Source organism: Rhinolophus hipposideros (genome assembly GCF_964194185.1).
Source record: "Rhinolophus hipposideros genome assembly, chromosome: X".
In the NCBI taxonomy this organism is placed as follows: Eukaryota; Metazoa; Chordata; class Mammalia; order Chiroptera; family Rhinolophidae; genus Rhinolophus; species Rhinolophus hipposideros.
Window position 1 is genome coordinate 49,759,730 of NC_138046.1, and position 16,657 is coordinate 49,776,386.

The following is a 16,657-nucleotide window of genomic DNA, read 5'->3' on the forward strand; positions in this document are numbered from 1 at the left end:
ACACATCTATCTCGATCAATTTTCAATCCAGCAATAGTTATCTCTTGTGCAATCTTGTCCCTCAATCTCTTAACCCAAACTAGAACTCTTCCCACCATTTGTATCATTATTGCATACGTATGTGTGTGTGACAACAGGGAGGAAAAAAGGGATGAAGGGAGAAAGGAGAGAAATGTTGACTGATTTTGATGTCGACTTTAGGGGACAAAATGAATGGTATAATTTATTTTCCCTTCCAGTATATTTCTTATTCAAATGATCAAATTAAACAGTTTATTATGTATATGTAATTATAAAATGAATAAATGACATATTATTTATTCATTTTATATAAATTATATATACATATACACATTTTCTTTATAATAAATCTGTGATTGTAAGTTTTTATTAAAAGCTCCATATAATATGCAATCATTTAACATGTCAAAATTCTACTGGGCTAAATTGGTCAGTCCTAGAAAAGCTGACAGCCCCCTTCTGGCTGGCTAGCTCCTTGTTCAGAGCCTCTTTCTACATTATTTACCTAGAATTACCCTAATTCCTCCCAATATCATTTATACTCCAAATCATTGGAAATTTTTAATTCTCCAATGATAAGAAAGGCATTCTCTGAATTTCTTCTCCAGTGGCTTCAATGCAGACTACTCAGATAATTCGTTCTGAGAAACTCAAAACATTAATTCAAATACAAGGTTTAATGCACAAAAATTAAATCTATAATATCTAGCTGTTTTGGATGCTTCAGATGAACTTTATTTTGTGTTTTGTATATTGGACACTAACTGAGGTTTAGGAGGGGAAGAACTGCTGAACTAGAGAGCCAGTGAATTATACTCTCTTGAAACTTAATGGCAAGCTTTCATCCCTGAAACATAAGGGGATTCTTGAGGCCTGCAGTTGCATTCCTGCCGCTCAGGGTAATCAATAAAATCTGGGGCAGGCAAGCCAGACAGGATCATTAGGGATTTGTTCCAGATTGTGAACGTTGGACAAACTGGAAGAATAAAGGTCACATCAAAAGTATGAAGATGGAGAGAGTTAGCTGGGTCATAGAAAGACAACATGTTGTTGTCATAATCCAGAAGGACACCCAGACGCTTCAACTGCGGGGGTACATCCACCAGCATTTCCTTGTTGTTATGTCTCACTACGAAGTTACTACTGCATCGAGAGAAGACCCACGAGGAGGCATTCTTGCCAATCCATTCATTCTTGGGAGCTGATTTGTAGGCAATGCCAATTGCATACCTGTGACACAGTGGAAAGGAAAGAGAAATAAAAATTTAGTAATTTGAGTTGTACTTGACACTATACAGGACATATAAGAAATAGAATACGTTCCTCCCTTAAGTAGTGTATATTTAGATCTATAATGTTGATACCACTAGAACTTTAAAATGTTTGCAATTAGAGTGGTATAGTCATTTCCAACTCCTAGCTCAGTATATTTTCCATGATTTTATTTTAAAAAGCTGGCATATTTTTCTAGGAGTGGTTTTCATCACATGCCTTTTGACCTTGACTGACTGGTATTATGTCTGTGTTAAAGAACTGGATCCCCCAGGAATCTAACAGCAAGGGAGAAAAGAGAAAAGAAAAGTGGGATCTACCCACCATGTTGAGGAACTCATCACCACCTCCCAGTAGTGGCAGCCACTGTCAATGAATATATTTCCTGCTGCCCCATAGCACCCTGTGCCACTAAACCTCTCTGGGGTATGGCTCTTCTTCAGAGAACTTTCATCCTTTTCCATCTGCAGTCCGTCATTGGAGATCTTCAACTTCTTGTGAGTCATTTTGGGATCCAGTTTGAAGGGCTGGCCTGAAAAAAGTCAGAAAAAGAAAATGCATGAGGACGTATTTAAGAATTCTTTGCCCTCCAGGACCATCACTACCCGAGGATCCTTGATACGATGATCATTCTTGGATCAGTGCAAGCTGGCTACCATTTTGGATTATATTAAAGAAGCAGGCCAAAAGCCACCATTTTCAATAAAACAAGAATATGCTGCTTCTCTTCACATTAAACTAAAAGGGGATTCTTAGGGTTTCATGTTCTCAAATATGTTTTGTACTTTGCTTTATTTCAGTGGGTGGTTTGGGATTTGAGTGGATTTTAAGGGAAGGAGTGTTTGAGGTGAGACGAAGTGAGGGAACTGATGAGATAATTGCTGCTTGGTGGCAGAAAACTTAAAATAAGTCAGCAACGGGACAATTTTTTTGCCCTCTTACAACTGAGATGTAAATGACATATAATCAGGTAACTTCATTAGAGTGACTATTGCATCATCAATGATCAGAGAAAGTATTTGTCGTGTAGGAACATGCACAACAGAGAACTCCTTATAGTCATATGACAATTACTACAATTACTACCGTAGGAGCCAATTGCTGGGTTACAGCAAGAACTTGACTATACAAAATTAGTCTGTGGCAGATACTGTTGGTAAACACAACACTCATTCCCTACTTTTTCTCTCTTACCCACTTTCACTACTGAGGCCAGAAAAGCTAAATACTCTAGACCTAACCTCTCTTGCTGCTAGGGGTGGCTAATAAGATGGACGTAGTTGGAAGCAGAAGTGAGGCAGGATGGGAGAACCTTCTGGGAAAGTGCCTGTTTTCCCAATAAAAGGGATAGCCGTCATGTAAACCAACCCTTCCCCACTTCTTCCTATCTTGAAAGAAAATATGACATCAAGAGGTTGCAGTGGCCATATTGTAACCATGTGGCAAAAAAGCCAATACATAAAGGGAGAAGGAGCCTGGGTGTGTTACAGAATCACAGAGCACCTGCACCAGCCCTAAACTGCCTACTTTCAAACTTCTTGCTATGTGAAAGAGAAAATAATACTTTCTTTAAGCTAGTAACAAATACCCTGTTTCCCCGAAAACAAGACCTAGCTGGACAATCAGCTCTGTGTCTTTTGGAGCCAAAATTAATATAAGACCCAGTATTATATTACATTATATTATACCGGTATTATAGATTAAATCATACTATACTATACTATACTATATTACATTATACTATACTATATTATATTATATAAGACCCGGTCTTGTATTATAGTAAAATAAGACCTGGTCTTATATTAATTTTGGCTCCAAAAGACGCATTAGAGCTGATTGTCCGGCTAAGTCTTATTTTCGGGGAAACACGGTTACTATTTGTAACCAAGTTAGTTGAATTTCCTGTCATTTGCAGTCAAAAGCATTCCTAACAGGTATGGCTACTCTGTAGTAGGATTTTACCAGATTATCACAAATACAGTCATGCTCCACATGATGATGTTTCAGTCAATGACTGACCGCATATATGATGGTGGTATATACCATACAGCCTAGGTGTGCAGTAGGCTATACCATCTGGGTTTGTATAAGTACATTCTACGATGTTCACATAAAGATGAAATCAGCTAAGGACACATTTCTCAGAAGGTTTTCCCCACTATTAAGCAGCACATGTCTGTAGTACTCTTTTACTCAACTGTCCCCCAAGCATGAGGGTGGGGTGTGGAGAAAAACTCTTCACTAACATCCTCCCAAGCCAGCAGCTATTATATATATATATCTGTGCCCACATCTCTCAGGGGCATGAACAAACCCCTTGCCCAAAGCACCAACTACAACAGTAACGCTCTTCTACCCAGAGCCTCTGCTCTCTTGCATGGCTGTGGGTGCCTGCTCAGGCTAAGTGTACTCCCTACCGTGGAAGGAAAAACTAATGTTGCCGTTCAGAATCACCATAACGTACTGTTTGTTTTTAGTCGGGTAGGTTCACTGTTCCGGCTGCCTGCTTGGTTTATGGCTTTAACAATGAAGATGTAGCGTGTCCCACTCTGGAGTCCATGCACTGTATAATGGTTCTGCTTAATATTGGGCACAATCATCCAGCTATCCACTGAATTATACAGGCCTGTAACATGGGGAAAGACAAAGACATTAATCGGCACGTAATAGAAATAGGATGAAAAGCACAATGAAAAGCCATAGGCCCCCGGAAAGTGAATTTCATTTTGTTTTCTTGTGAGTCCTGGAAAACATACATAGTAAGATGTCTGCTACGTTTCTCCCATGGAGCTAGGCTTATGCCAGTCCTTTGCATCTGGTAATTGACTATAACCACTAGTGAAAGTTAGATTATTTCAGTGTTCTGCCAAATAATACAGGAAAAGCTACTTTACAAAAAGTATAGAATCATCTCTTTCATGAAGTGTCTAGATCTTTACTCCAAAGGTCCAACCCTCTGAGAGCTGAGTTTGGCCTTGTATGGATGAAGCAGTCCTTGCAGAGCACAGGAACAGGGCCTCTCAGAGCCAAGAGGACAGCTAGACACCATATTTCCCTCGTTTTACAAATGGGAAACGAAGATGGAGAGAAGGGACTCGCCCAAGGCCACAGACAGCTGGTGATGGTGCTGAGAGTACAACCCTTGTCCCTTTCATCCTAGTCTAGTGTTCTCTCCACTAAACCACAAGACATGGGGCGCATAACAATGTTCTTTTGTCTCCATAAGGTAGCAAAGCTCTCAGGACTTATGACACAACTTTCCCACCCATCCTCACCCTTACTTCCAAGACTAGGTGGGCTCCAAGTTATCATAGGGAGACCAAGGAGGTGACATGATGACCAAAATGAAACATCATCTCCTCACTTGACACCATCCAATTTTACCCCTTCCTGGCTCTGATTCCAATACTCATTTGGGGTTGCATGGTCCAGGAACACATTGTTGTCTGGAACTTTCTTCCCTCCCAAGTAGGGAAAGGGATCAGAAATCCAGTTTTATGCTTTTGAAACTCTTTAGACCGTAAACAGAGGGAAAAAATTGAGGAAAAAAAAAACAGAGACAAAAAATGTACATAATTAAAACACATATTTGGCTAACTTTTAGTAAAAAAGAGATTGACATTCTACTCTGTGGATTATCTAGATTTTTCTTTCGTTATCTGCTTTTCAGCCAGTTTACTGCTTTTTAAACACAATTCTAACAGAGGATGAAAAGGAAAGGGCCAGGAAAATGAGTGGTGAATTTACTCACTTCTATGCAGCCATAGTAAAGGGTTTAAGTGAGGTTGAAAATACAAAATAATAATGAGACTATTGAAAGAGATCTGATCAAGAGTGTTTTATCATTAATTTGGGGAGAAGGAGAAAAGGTCTAAATTAAAGCTAGAAAAAGGAGCATAATGGAGGGCAAACAGATATGCTCTAGAAAGAGAAATAATGGGTGGACATGTTCAGTGATTCTTATGAAAAGACAATAAAGGATAAGAGCCAGGGACAGTGTTTGAGGGTTTGGCTGTCTATATTCGAATGCACAATATGAACCGTAAACAGCACATGAAATTTTAATACAAAGAGGGAAATACATGATCTTCCAGACATACTTCCAACAATGCAAAACAAAAAATAAAACAAGACATTGAGGAAAAAAATGGCGGCGTGAGGTGAGCCTCTGTAACGCTCCCCTGGAATTTACAACGAATCGGACAACAATAACTCCACAAAGGACTCCTTGCACAGCAGACAGGCAAGACGAAGAGGCCGACTACTGAATTCACCTCCAGGTGGGTGAATCGCGCGAGCGGGGGAGGAGGGAGAGGAGAAGTGCGGAGACGGAGCCGCGCGGGCGCAGGACACAGACCTAGCTCAGTGCTCGGAGCCCGCTGCTCCCGGAACTACCGCCGCTGCGGGAGAGGGAAGGACTCGGACTGCTAGGGCTCCGCTTACGGCCCACAGGGCTGAGGGGGCAGCATACAAAACCGCTGAACACAACGCTCGCTCACGGCAGACCTCGGAGCAAAGACTGAGGGAAGAGGGCTGAAATCGGTGGTTTAAGCCCTCACTGCCGAGCGGAGAACGGAAGCCCTAGGCACTGAGACTAGCCGCCCCCTCCCTACCCTCCCAGAGCTCGCCCCGCCCCCACCTGCCCCGTGCTAGAAGCGATAAAGTAGCAGTGTCGGATCAAAGGACAGAATATTTGCTGCTCTGAGAACTGTGGACCGCAGACACAGATTCGCAGCTCAACTAGTTCCGGCAAAGGGGAGGGAGCTGTGGAAGCAGGACTGGCTGTGGTGGTGGTCGCCGCCATTGCTCTGGGCCACCTCTCACAACTCACCCCGCCCCTGGCCCCACCTATCTGGGCGGATCCCTGCAGGAGTAAACAGAACTGCTGAAACAAACGGGCTCTGAATCTGGTGCAGAAAGAGCTTTGGAACTCCAAAAGCTCTTCGCATACCTATCAACCTGTTGCAGAAGACACTCCTGTAGATGTCTAGGAAGAGAAATAGTAAATCAGTGATTGCCATGAATAACCAAGGCAACAAGATAGCTCAGAAAGAAAGTGAAAAGTCTCCAGAAAAGGAACTTAGAGATATGGACCTTTGTGATTTAAATGACAGAGAATTCAAGATCGCAATTCTGAAAAAACTGAACGAGATGCAAGAAAACACAGAAAGGCAGTTTAATGAACTCAGAAACACAATCAAAGAACACCATGAGCATTTTACAAAAGAGATTGAAATCTTGAAAAAGAACCAAATAGAATTTCTGGAGATTAAGAACTCAATAGAAGAAATTAACAATAAAATATCCAGCTTAGGTAGTAGAGTTGACCAGATGGAGGAAAGAATCAGTGACATCGAAGATAGGAACCTGGAATTTACACAGAGGGAAGAAGAAAGAGACTTGAGACTTAAAAGAAATGAAAGAACTCTACAAGAACTTTCTGACTCCATCAGAAAGAACAATATAAGAATAATGGGCATACCAGAAGGAGAAGAAAGAGGGAAGGGAACAGAGAATATATTCAAACAAATCGTTGATGAGAACTTCCCAAACTTGTGGACAGAACTGGATCCTCGAATCCAAGAAGCAAATAGAACACCTAATTACCTCAATCCCAACAGGCCTTCTCCAAGGCACATTGTATTGAAGCTGTCTAAAATCAATGATAAAGAAAGAATCCTCAAGGCAGCCAGGGAAAAGAAGACGGTAACTTACAAAGGAAAGCCCATTAGATTATCATCAGATTTTTCAGCAGAAACTCTACAAGCTAGGAGGGAATGGAACCAAATATTCAAACTATTGAAAGAGAGAAATCATGAGCCAAGAATAATATATCCAGCAAAGATCTCCTTTAGATATGAAGGAGGAATAAAGACCTTTCCAGACATCCAGAAGCTGAGGGAATTTTCTAATACACGACCTGCACTACAAGAAATACTAAAGGAGGCTATTAGACCACCATCAACAGGGACAACTTGTGGCAACCAAAACATAAAAAGAGGGAGCGTAAAGGCCTGAACTGGAATATGGGAATAGAGAAAGTAAGCGGACTGAAGAAACTGGAATACTCTAAATATCAAACTTTCTTTTACATAAACTCAAGGGTAACCACTCAAAAAACATCCAAATCTGAAATATATACTGTAATAAAAGAAGAAACAGAGGGAAACATCATAGAATACTACCACACAGAAATAACAGACAACAACAAAAAGGCAAAGAAACAATGGAGACACAGCCTTACCAGAAAACTAAAGACAGAATGACAGGAAATCCTCACATATCAATAATCACCCTAAATGTAAATGGACTGAACTCACCAATAAAGAGACACAGAGTAGCAGATTGGATCAAAAAACTAAACCCAACCATATGCTGCCTACAAGAGACACATCTCAGCTACAAGGACAAGCATAGACTCAAAGTGAAAGGGTGGAAATTGACACTTCAAGCAAATGGTACCCAGAAAAAATCAGGTGTAGCCATAATGATTTCCGATGAAACAGACTTCAGGGTGAAAAAGATAACAAGAGACAAAGATGGACATTTCATAATGGTAAAGGGGACTATACAACAAGAAGACATAACAGTCATCAATATTTATGCCCCCAATCAGGGAGCACCGAAATATACCAAGCAACTACTAACAGAACTAAAGGGAGAAATTGACCAAAACACAATTATACTAGGGGACTTAAATACATCATTGACAGCTATGGATAGATCATCCAAACAGAAGATAAATAACGAAATCGCAGCCCTAAATGACACATTAGATGAATTGGACATAATTGACATATATAGAGCACTTCATCCTAAAACATCAGACTATACATTCTTTTCTAGTGTACATGGAACATTCTCAAGGATAGACCATATATTGGGACACAAAATCAGCCTCAGCAAATTTAAGAAGATTGAAATCATACCAAGCATATTCTCTGATCACAAAGCTTTGAAATTGGATATCAACTGCAAAAAGAAAGCAGGAAAAAACACAAATACATGGAGATTAAACAACATACTTTTAAAGAACGACTGGGTCAAAGAAGAAATTAGAGGAGAGCTCAAAAGATACATAGAAACAAATGACAATGAAAATACATCCTACCAAAATTTTTGGGATGCCGCGAAAGCAGTTTTAAGAGGGAAATTTATATCATTACAGGCCTATCTCAAGAAACAAGAAAAATCCCAAATAAATAACCTCATGTTACACCTTAAAAAACTAGAAAAAGAAGAACAAGCGAAACCCAAGGTCAGCAGAAGAAAGGAAATAACAAAAATCAGAGCAGAACTAAATGAAATAGAGAACAAAAAGACAATAGAAAAAATTAATGTGACAAAAAGCTGGTTCTTTGAAAAGATTAACAAAATCGACAAACCCTTGGCTAGACTCACTAAGATAAAAAGAGAGAAGACACTAATTAACAAAATCAGAAATGAAAAAGGGGAAGTTATCACGGACACCACAGAAATACAAAGGATTATCCAAGAATACTATGAAGGACTATATGCCACCAAATTTAATAACTTAGAAGAAATGGACAAGTTCTTAGAAACATATAGCCTTCCAAGGCTGAACCAAGAAGAAGTGGAAAATCTAAACAGGCCGATCACCAGTAACGAAATTGAATCAGTCATCAAAAACCTTCCCAAAAGCAAAACTCCTGGACCAGATGGCTTCACCAGTGAATTCTACCAAACCTTCAAAGAGGATCTAATACCAATCCTGCTCAAACTCTTCCAAAAAATTGAAGAAGAGTCAGTACTCCCTAACTCATTTTATGAGGCCAACATTACCCTGATACCAAAACCTGGTAAGGACAACACAAAAAAAGAAAACTACAGACCTATATCTCTGATGAATACAGATGCTAAAATCCTAAACAAAATTCTAGCAAATCGAATACAACAATGCATTAAAAAGATTATTCATCACGACCAAGTGGGGTTCATCCCCGGGGCACAAGGATGGTTCAACATTCGCAAATCCATCAATGTGATACATCACATAAACAAAATAAAGGACAAAAACCATATGATTCTATCAATTGATGCAGAAAAAGCATTTGATAAGATACAACATCCATTTATGATTAAAACACTTACTAAAATTGGTATAAAAGGAAAATACCTCAACATAATAAAGGCCATATACGACAAGCCCTCAGCTAACCTCATAATTAATGGTGAAAAGCTGAAGCCCTTTGCTCTACGTTCAGGAACACGACAAGGTTGTCCCCTATCACCTCTGCTTTTCAACATAGTGTTGGAAGTCCTCGCCAGAGCTATCAGGCAAGAGAAAGAAATAAAAGGCATCCAAATTGGGAATGAAGAAGTTAAATTGTCACTCTTTGCAGATGACATGATGCTATACATAGAAAACCCTAAAGACTCCACCAAAAAGCTATTAGAAACAATCAATGAATATAGTAAAGTTGCTGGCTACAAAATCAACGTACAAAAGTCCATTGCTTTCCTATATACCAACAATGAAATCTCAGAAAAAGAGATAGAAAAAACAATTCCTTTTGCAATTGCAGCAAAAAGAATAAAATACCTAGGAATAAACTTAACCAAGGATGTGAAGGATTTATATGCTGAAAACTATAAGACATTTTTGAAAGAAATTGAAGAAGACACAAAGAAATGGAAAGACATTCCGTGCTCATGGATTGGAAGAATCAACATCGTTAAAATGGCCATATTACCCAAAGCCATATACAGATTTAATGCAATCCCCATTAAAATCCCAATGGCATTTTTTAAAGAAATAGAACAAAAAATCATCAGATTTGTTTGGAACCACAAAAGACCCCGAATAGCCAAAGCAATATTAAAAAAAAAGAACAATACTGGAGGTATCACACTCCCTGATTTTTCCTTGTACTACAGGGCTACAATAATCAAAACAGCTTGGTATTGGCGGAAAAACAGACTCATAGACCAATGGAATAGAATTGAGAACCCAGAAATAAAACCACATAAATATGGACAGATAATTTTTGACAAAGAAGCTAAAAACATACAATGGAGAAAAGACAGCCTCTTCAATAAATGGTGCTGGCAGAATTGGATAGCCACGTGCAAAAGAATGAAACTGGACTGCTATCTGTCACCATGTACCAAAATTAATTCAAAATGGATCAAAGACTTAAGCATAAGACCTGACACAATAAACTGCATTGAAGAAAACATAGGTACTAAACTTATGGACCTTGGGTTCAAAGAGCATTTTATGAATTTGACTCCAAAGGCAATGGAAGTAAAAACTAAAATAAACAAATGGGATTATATGAAACTGAAAAGCTTCTGCACAGCAAAAGAAACTATTGACAAAATAATGAGGCAACCAACTGAATGGGAGAAGATTTTCACAAACAGTTCCTCTGATAAGGGGCTAATATCCAAAATATACAAGGAACTCATGAAACTCCACAACAAAAAAACAAACAACCCAATTGAAAAATGGACAGAGGACCTGAAGAGACATTTCTCCAAAGAGGATATACAAATGGCAAATAGACATATGAAAAAATGCTCAACATCGCTAATCATCAGAGAAATGCAAATGAAAACCACAATGAGATATCACCTCACCCCAGTCAGAATGGCTTTCATCAACAAAACAAATAGTAACAAGTGTTGGAGAGGCTGTGGAGAAAAAGGAACTCTCATACACTGTTGGTGGGAATGCAGACTGGTGCAGCCGCTATGGAAGGCAGTGTGGAGGTTCCTCAAGAAATTACGAATAGAATTACCATATGACCCAGCAATCGCTCTCCTGGGTATCTACCCCAAAAATATAAAAGCATTTCTCTACAGAGACACGTGTACTCCAATGTTCATTGCAGCTTTGTTTACGGTGGCCAAGACATGGAAACAACCAAAATGTCCTTCGATAGATGAATGGATAAAGAAGTTGTGGTACATATACACAATGGAATACTATTCGGCGTTAAGGAAAGATGATATAGGAGCATTTGTGACAACATGGATGGATCTCGAGAGAATAATGCTAAGTGAAATAAGTCAGACAGAAAAAGCAGAGAACCCTATGATTTCACTGATATGTGGTATATAAACCAAAAAGAACAAGACAAACAAATGAGAAACAAAAACTCATAGACACAGACAATAATTTAGTGGTTACCAGAGGGTAAGGGGGTGGGGGGTGGGTGATGAGGGTAAAGGGGATCAAATATATGGTGATGGAAGGAGAACTGACTCTGGGTGGTGAACACACAATGGGATTTATAGACGATGTAATACAGAATTGTACACCTGAAATCTATGTAAATTTACTAACAATTGTCACCCCAATAAAATTAATTAAAAAATAAAAAATAAAAAAAAATAAAACAAACTTCACAATGAAGTATTATGTAGCTGGAAAAAAGAATGAGGATGATCTCCATGGACTGATATGAAGTGATTTCCAGGCTATAGTGTTAATTGAAAAAGCAAATTACCAAAGAGCATATGTAGTATGCTAAGTCTATTTGCAAGAAAGAAAGGCAAATAAGCAAACATACATACATCTGTTTGGAGTTACAAAATAATAGTAACAACAGGAAAGAAAAGAAAAACAGGAAATAATGAACTTGGTTACCTACAAGGGATGGGGGTGGGAAAACAGAATTAAAAGTATACGGGAGAAAATGACACTTCTCTGATTATAACTTTTTTGCACAGTTTTGCATTTTGGAAACATGTTGTTTTACAAATTCAAAAATTAAAATGAAACCAATATCATTGGAAAGAGTGGGGACTAAAACTAAAGGCAAACCGAAACAAATGAACCCAATTGCATTTGCAATGAAAAACAACCACACCAAAAGGATGGGGACAGGAGGAAAATTGCAAACAAGTCTTGAACTACTGTTTGTTTTTGCAGTGGTATGGGCAAAACAATTCTGAAACTATTGTAGATATATCATGGGAGTGAGCAAATGAGTACATGTGTTAAATTGTTGGGAGCCAGTGTTCTCACCGTGGAAGTGGGAACACACAAATACGGAATGGCGGAAGGAAAAGAAAGAACCTGTAGGGATGGACTGGAATTGGAGGTATTGGTATAAACTCGTGATTTCCAAAATATACTATATATGTATGTGTACGTGCATACATATGTACACATATGTTAAGCATGTGTGTATATACAGTGTTGTCTGTATGTATATGTATACATACATGGGTGTTATGTGTCTATTTCTAGCCTCCAGGTCTTGGTCTCTAATACCATTGTCCCCCTAAAAGGAACTAGGGTTCCTTGGGAAAACGGCTGATTTAAAAGCTGGGGCAGGCTCAAAATGAGCCTAGAACCTCTTGTTATGCTGGAAAGAAAGTACTCAAGAAAATGATGGGAGAATATAGGACCCAGAAGTCGCTTCAAAGGCTTCCATTAGCTAAATCCAGGAAACTTGAGCACCAAAGTAAAGACAGTAAAGAATTATAAACCACTGAAAAAAGAGAATTCAGGAGTCCATACTGATTAGCAGATAAGTAAACAAATGGAAGGTGGGGCTTTTGCTCACAGTAAAAAGCAGAGTGCCAGCTTGCAAATGTGGGAGGGAATGATCAGTTGGAAAATCATTTTGCAATCATCAGTGTAAAGATCAGATCAGGCAAGAATTATTTATTGATGTTAAAACAGGAGGGGGATGGGTGGGATGGGTTTGATGAGGAAGCAGGATATTTTCATGGTCTTAAAGTATCACTGTACTGATTGCTTATTGGTTGCAAAAGGAAAAACAGTAACTACACACGAAGAAATCAGGCAACACCTTTGACCAAGTGATCAAAATTAGCATCACCAATGAAGGACCAGTGGACATCGTGTGCCTCCAGATGTTATGTCCTAAGGAGGACACGACATTTCTTCTGTAGTATTCCAGCCATGAATGCATAATCTGAATATAATTGTGAGGAAACAGCAGACAAATCCCAAATAAGGAATAGTATAATAAAGAAATAAAATGGCACTCTTCAAATGTCAATGTCATTAAAGACAAAGAAAGGCTAAGGAAATATTTCAGATTAAAGGAGGCAAGAGATATGACAATTAAATGAAATGCCGATGCTAGACTATAAAGGACAATATTGGGCCCTTTACATATTATAAAGAATATTATCGGGTCAGCTATAAAGATTGGAATATGACTGGTGGGTTAAATAAAAATATTACATTAATGTTAAATCTCTTAAAGTTGATAATTGTATTGTGGATATGTAAGATAATTTCCTTATTTTAGGAAAATATACACTAAAGAATTTAGGGGTGAAAGGCCATGATATATGCAATTTACTCTCAAATGGTTAAGAAAGAAAGAGAGAAATAGAGAATGCTAACAAATGATAAAGCAAATGGGGCAAAATATTAATGAGGTGAATGTGGTTAAACAGTATTTGGACATTCTTTGTGCTAGTCTTGCAACTTTTCTGTAATTTTGAAATTATTTATAAATTTTAAAAAGGTATATATATGATCTTTTGGGTATCACTGAGACTTGGTGAGATTGGATTTATGATTGAATTATGGCAATGGAAGTATACACCTTGTTCAAAAGGGAAAGACTACAGTATGGAAATCCATGAACCTGAGCGTAAATGTGTGGTGGAAGGCATGTGCATGAGAATGAAAAGGAGGGGAAATAGAAATTATATTTTTGTGGCAGTATGTTACAGACTCCCTGATCAGACAGAGGTTATAGCCAGAGCTTTCCTAAGGCAAAACACAAAATTGAAACAGAAGAAAGATACATAGTAGTGGGGAAGGCAAACATCCAAATACCTGTTGGAATTCTCATTCAGCTAACAGCAGCATATGAAACATTATTGGCTTATGACTATTTCATATCATAGATGAGGTGGGGATAAAGTTAAAAATGGAGGAAGAAAGTTGAAAAAAGTTGAAAAAAATAAAGGGAACTACTTTTCAAAATTTAACCAAGAAGGATGAAATTTCTGGTTGTTCTTTAACCAGATATGGGGTTTGACTATTTTAAGATTCCCCATATAAGTTGTATCATATTATTTGTCCTTTTGTGTCTGGTTTATTTCACTTAGCATAATGCCCTCCAGGTTCATCCATGTTTTCACAAGTGGCAGAATTTCCTTATTTTTTAAGGCTAAATAATATTCCATTGCATGTATATACCACATTTTCTTTATCCATTCATTTGTTGATGGAAACTTTTTGTATGTCAAGTATACCTAAGTAAAGTGGTTTTAAAAAAGAGAAAATGAAGGAAAACCTCAAGGTAAAGTAGCTCTCAGAGCAGGTAGGACTGGGACCTTGAATCTTCGTGAATATTTATTCCTTGTAAAACAGTTTGATTTCATGTGCCCATTGCCACATAAAACGAAAATTTTGCTTCGTGGTCTGACCTTGTCCCAGTCCTATTCCTCTTTTCTATCAATGATCAGAGGAGGACATGGAAGGCAGGCTGGGAAGGGAAGTAAATGTACTGGAAGGCAGAAACTGGATTCCAAAGGATTTAGGCAGGCTGGAATGAGGAATCAAAACTAACCAGATAAAATGTGATAGGGATGAATTCAAGGTGTTGTTTCCGTTTAAACAATTAATTGAACAGGAATAGGATTTGAAATTCCTAGGGATTTTAGCTGATCATGTGCTCAGTTAATGTACAAGAGAAATAACACAGCTATCCGCTGCAGTGGTCAGACTACTTTTGGAGTACTATATTCACTTTTTGGATAGCACATTTTATAAAGCAGTTTCATAAAAAGGATAGCAGGATGGTAACAGGTCTGAAACCATGTCACATGAGAAGCAACTCAAAGAACTGTGGATGTTTAGCCTGGAAAAGAGAAAATATAGAAAGGACATGAGAGCTATCTGAAATTATCTGAAGAACTGCCACGTGAAAGATGGGTTGGGTTTGTTAGGCATAAAAGGGCAGGGCTAAGACTAATTGGTAGCTGTGGTTTAACACAAGGAGCTTGAAGTCTGACAGGCTTGGGTTCAAATCTTGACTCCATCAGTTTGTAGCTCTGTGACCTTGGGCAATTCATTGAACTTCAGTTTCTTCATCTATAAAATAGAATTAAAATGATGTATTTCATAAGGCTAAGTAAGAACTCATGAGGACTAAATGAGACAATGTATGTGGGAGCATTTGTAAATGGCAAAACATAATAACGTATAAATTGTTATTGTCATTATTTACTAGGATAGTTAGGCCTTTTATAAGGAAGCACTGACAATAATTTATAGCTAACAACAATTGAATGGGCTCTTTTGTTAGAAGTAAGCTCTCCATCACTGGAAATGTTTAAGCAGAGACAGGACGATCATCTACTGGGTGTCTGGTAGAAGGGAAGAAGATTAGACTAGGTGACCTCTAAGGTCCCCTCCAATTCTAAGATGCTATAATCCTATTGCTATTAAAAATTATTCTTTAAGCTTTTCTTTACAAAGGACTATATACCCTTGAAACTAAAGGTGACAGCCTTTAGATTTTTGTTACTTCTTGGAATTAGTTTCACCCCGCCCCGGAGACCACTGCTCCCCCCATATTCGAAGAAGCAGCACAGTTGCTGGCTCTAAGACTTTCCAGAACAGGAGACAAGTGCAGAAAAGCATGTCAGGGAGGTCCGAAGAGTTTGTGACTTCACAAACTGAAGAAACACACAGGAACACCCAAGAACACAACCACCCAGGCCAAGTGGCTTAGGTTGGAGCTGCACGAGGCAAGTGTTTTTTAGAGTTTGACCTCAAATGTCCTCTCAACTCCCCACCCCGCGATATGGCTCATAATTGTCACAAAACAGGAAGAGGAAGACTATCAGGAGGGTTTTATTGGAAAAACTCCTCTCGTGCAACCCTGTGAAGTCAGACATAGAAGCACAAACACGCAGGTAAAAGAAAATACTACTTCGCGGCTATGCAAATGCAACCTTAGGTTGGGAATCAGTTCAAGTCTTGAAACTAGCTTTAATACTGCTTTCATGTCAATTTTTTTCCCAGCACATTGAGGGGAATTTGCAGCTCAACTCCTCCTGTCTGACAATCAATAAGTTAAGTTCTTAATCTGCCTTGTCTTGCTCCAATTCATCGGAAGGTGAAACTATAGCATGTTAGCTAAATGACTGGTTTTTGAACATCATTCACTGTGTGGCCCACTGACATGTTTTATATTTGGTGTAACTATTGGAGCAAAGGGAGAAGGGATAAAGGGACAGAGACAGGAGGCTTATCACTATAGTCACTGATACAAATCGGTACAGCAAAGGAAGTAGTAGTCTTTGAACATAATTTATTTTACCATGATAATGAAGTGGAAGAAGAGTCAAGGAAAAAGATGGTAACACACATAGAATCAACAATGATGGT

General features: G+C 38.5%; 1 protein-coding gene across 2 annotated transcripts in view; it reads right to left on the bottom strand.

The window, feature by feature from the left end:
* Window positions 1-372: 372 nt before the first annotated feature.
* MID2 (midline 2) overlaps window positions 373-16,657 on the bottom strand; it is a 102,577-nt gene continuing 86,292 nt past the window's right edge. For both annotated transcript variants that reach the window (XM_081043688.1, XM_081043687.1), the window contains exons 8-10: window positions 3,761-3,922; window positions 1,618-1,825; window positions 373-1,251 (exon numbers count right to left, since the gene is read on the bottom strand). In XM_081043688.1, coding sequence (XP_080899814.1) covers window positions 849-1,251; window positions 1,618-1,825; window positions 3,761-3,922 — 773 coding nt within the window. In that variant the 3' untranslated portion in view covers window positions 373-848. The remainder of the gene's footprint in view (window positions 1,252-1,617; window positions 1,826-3,760; window positions 3,923-16,657) is intronic.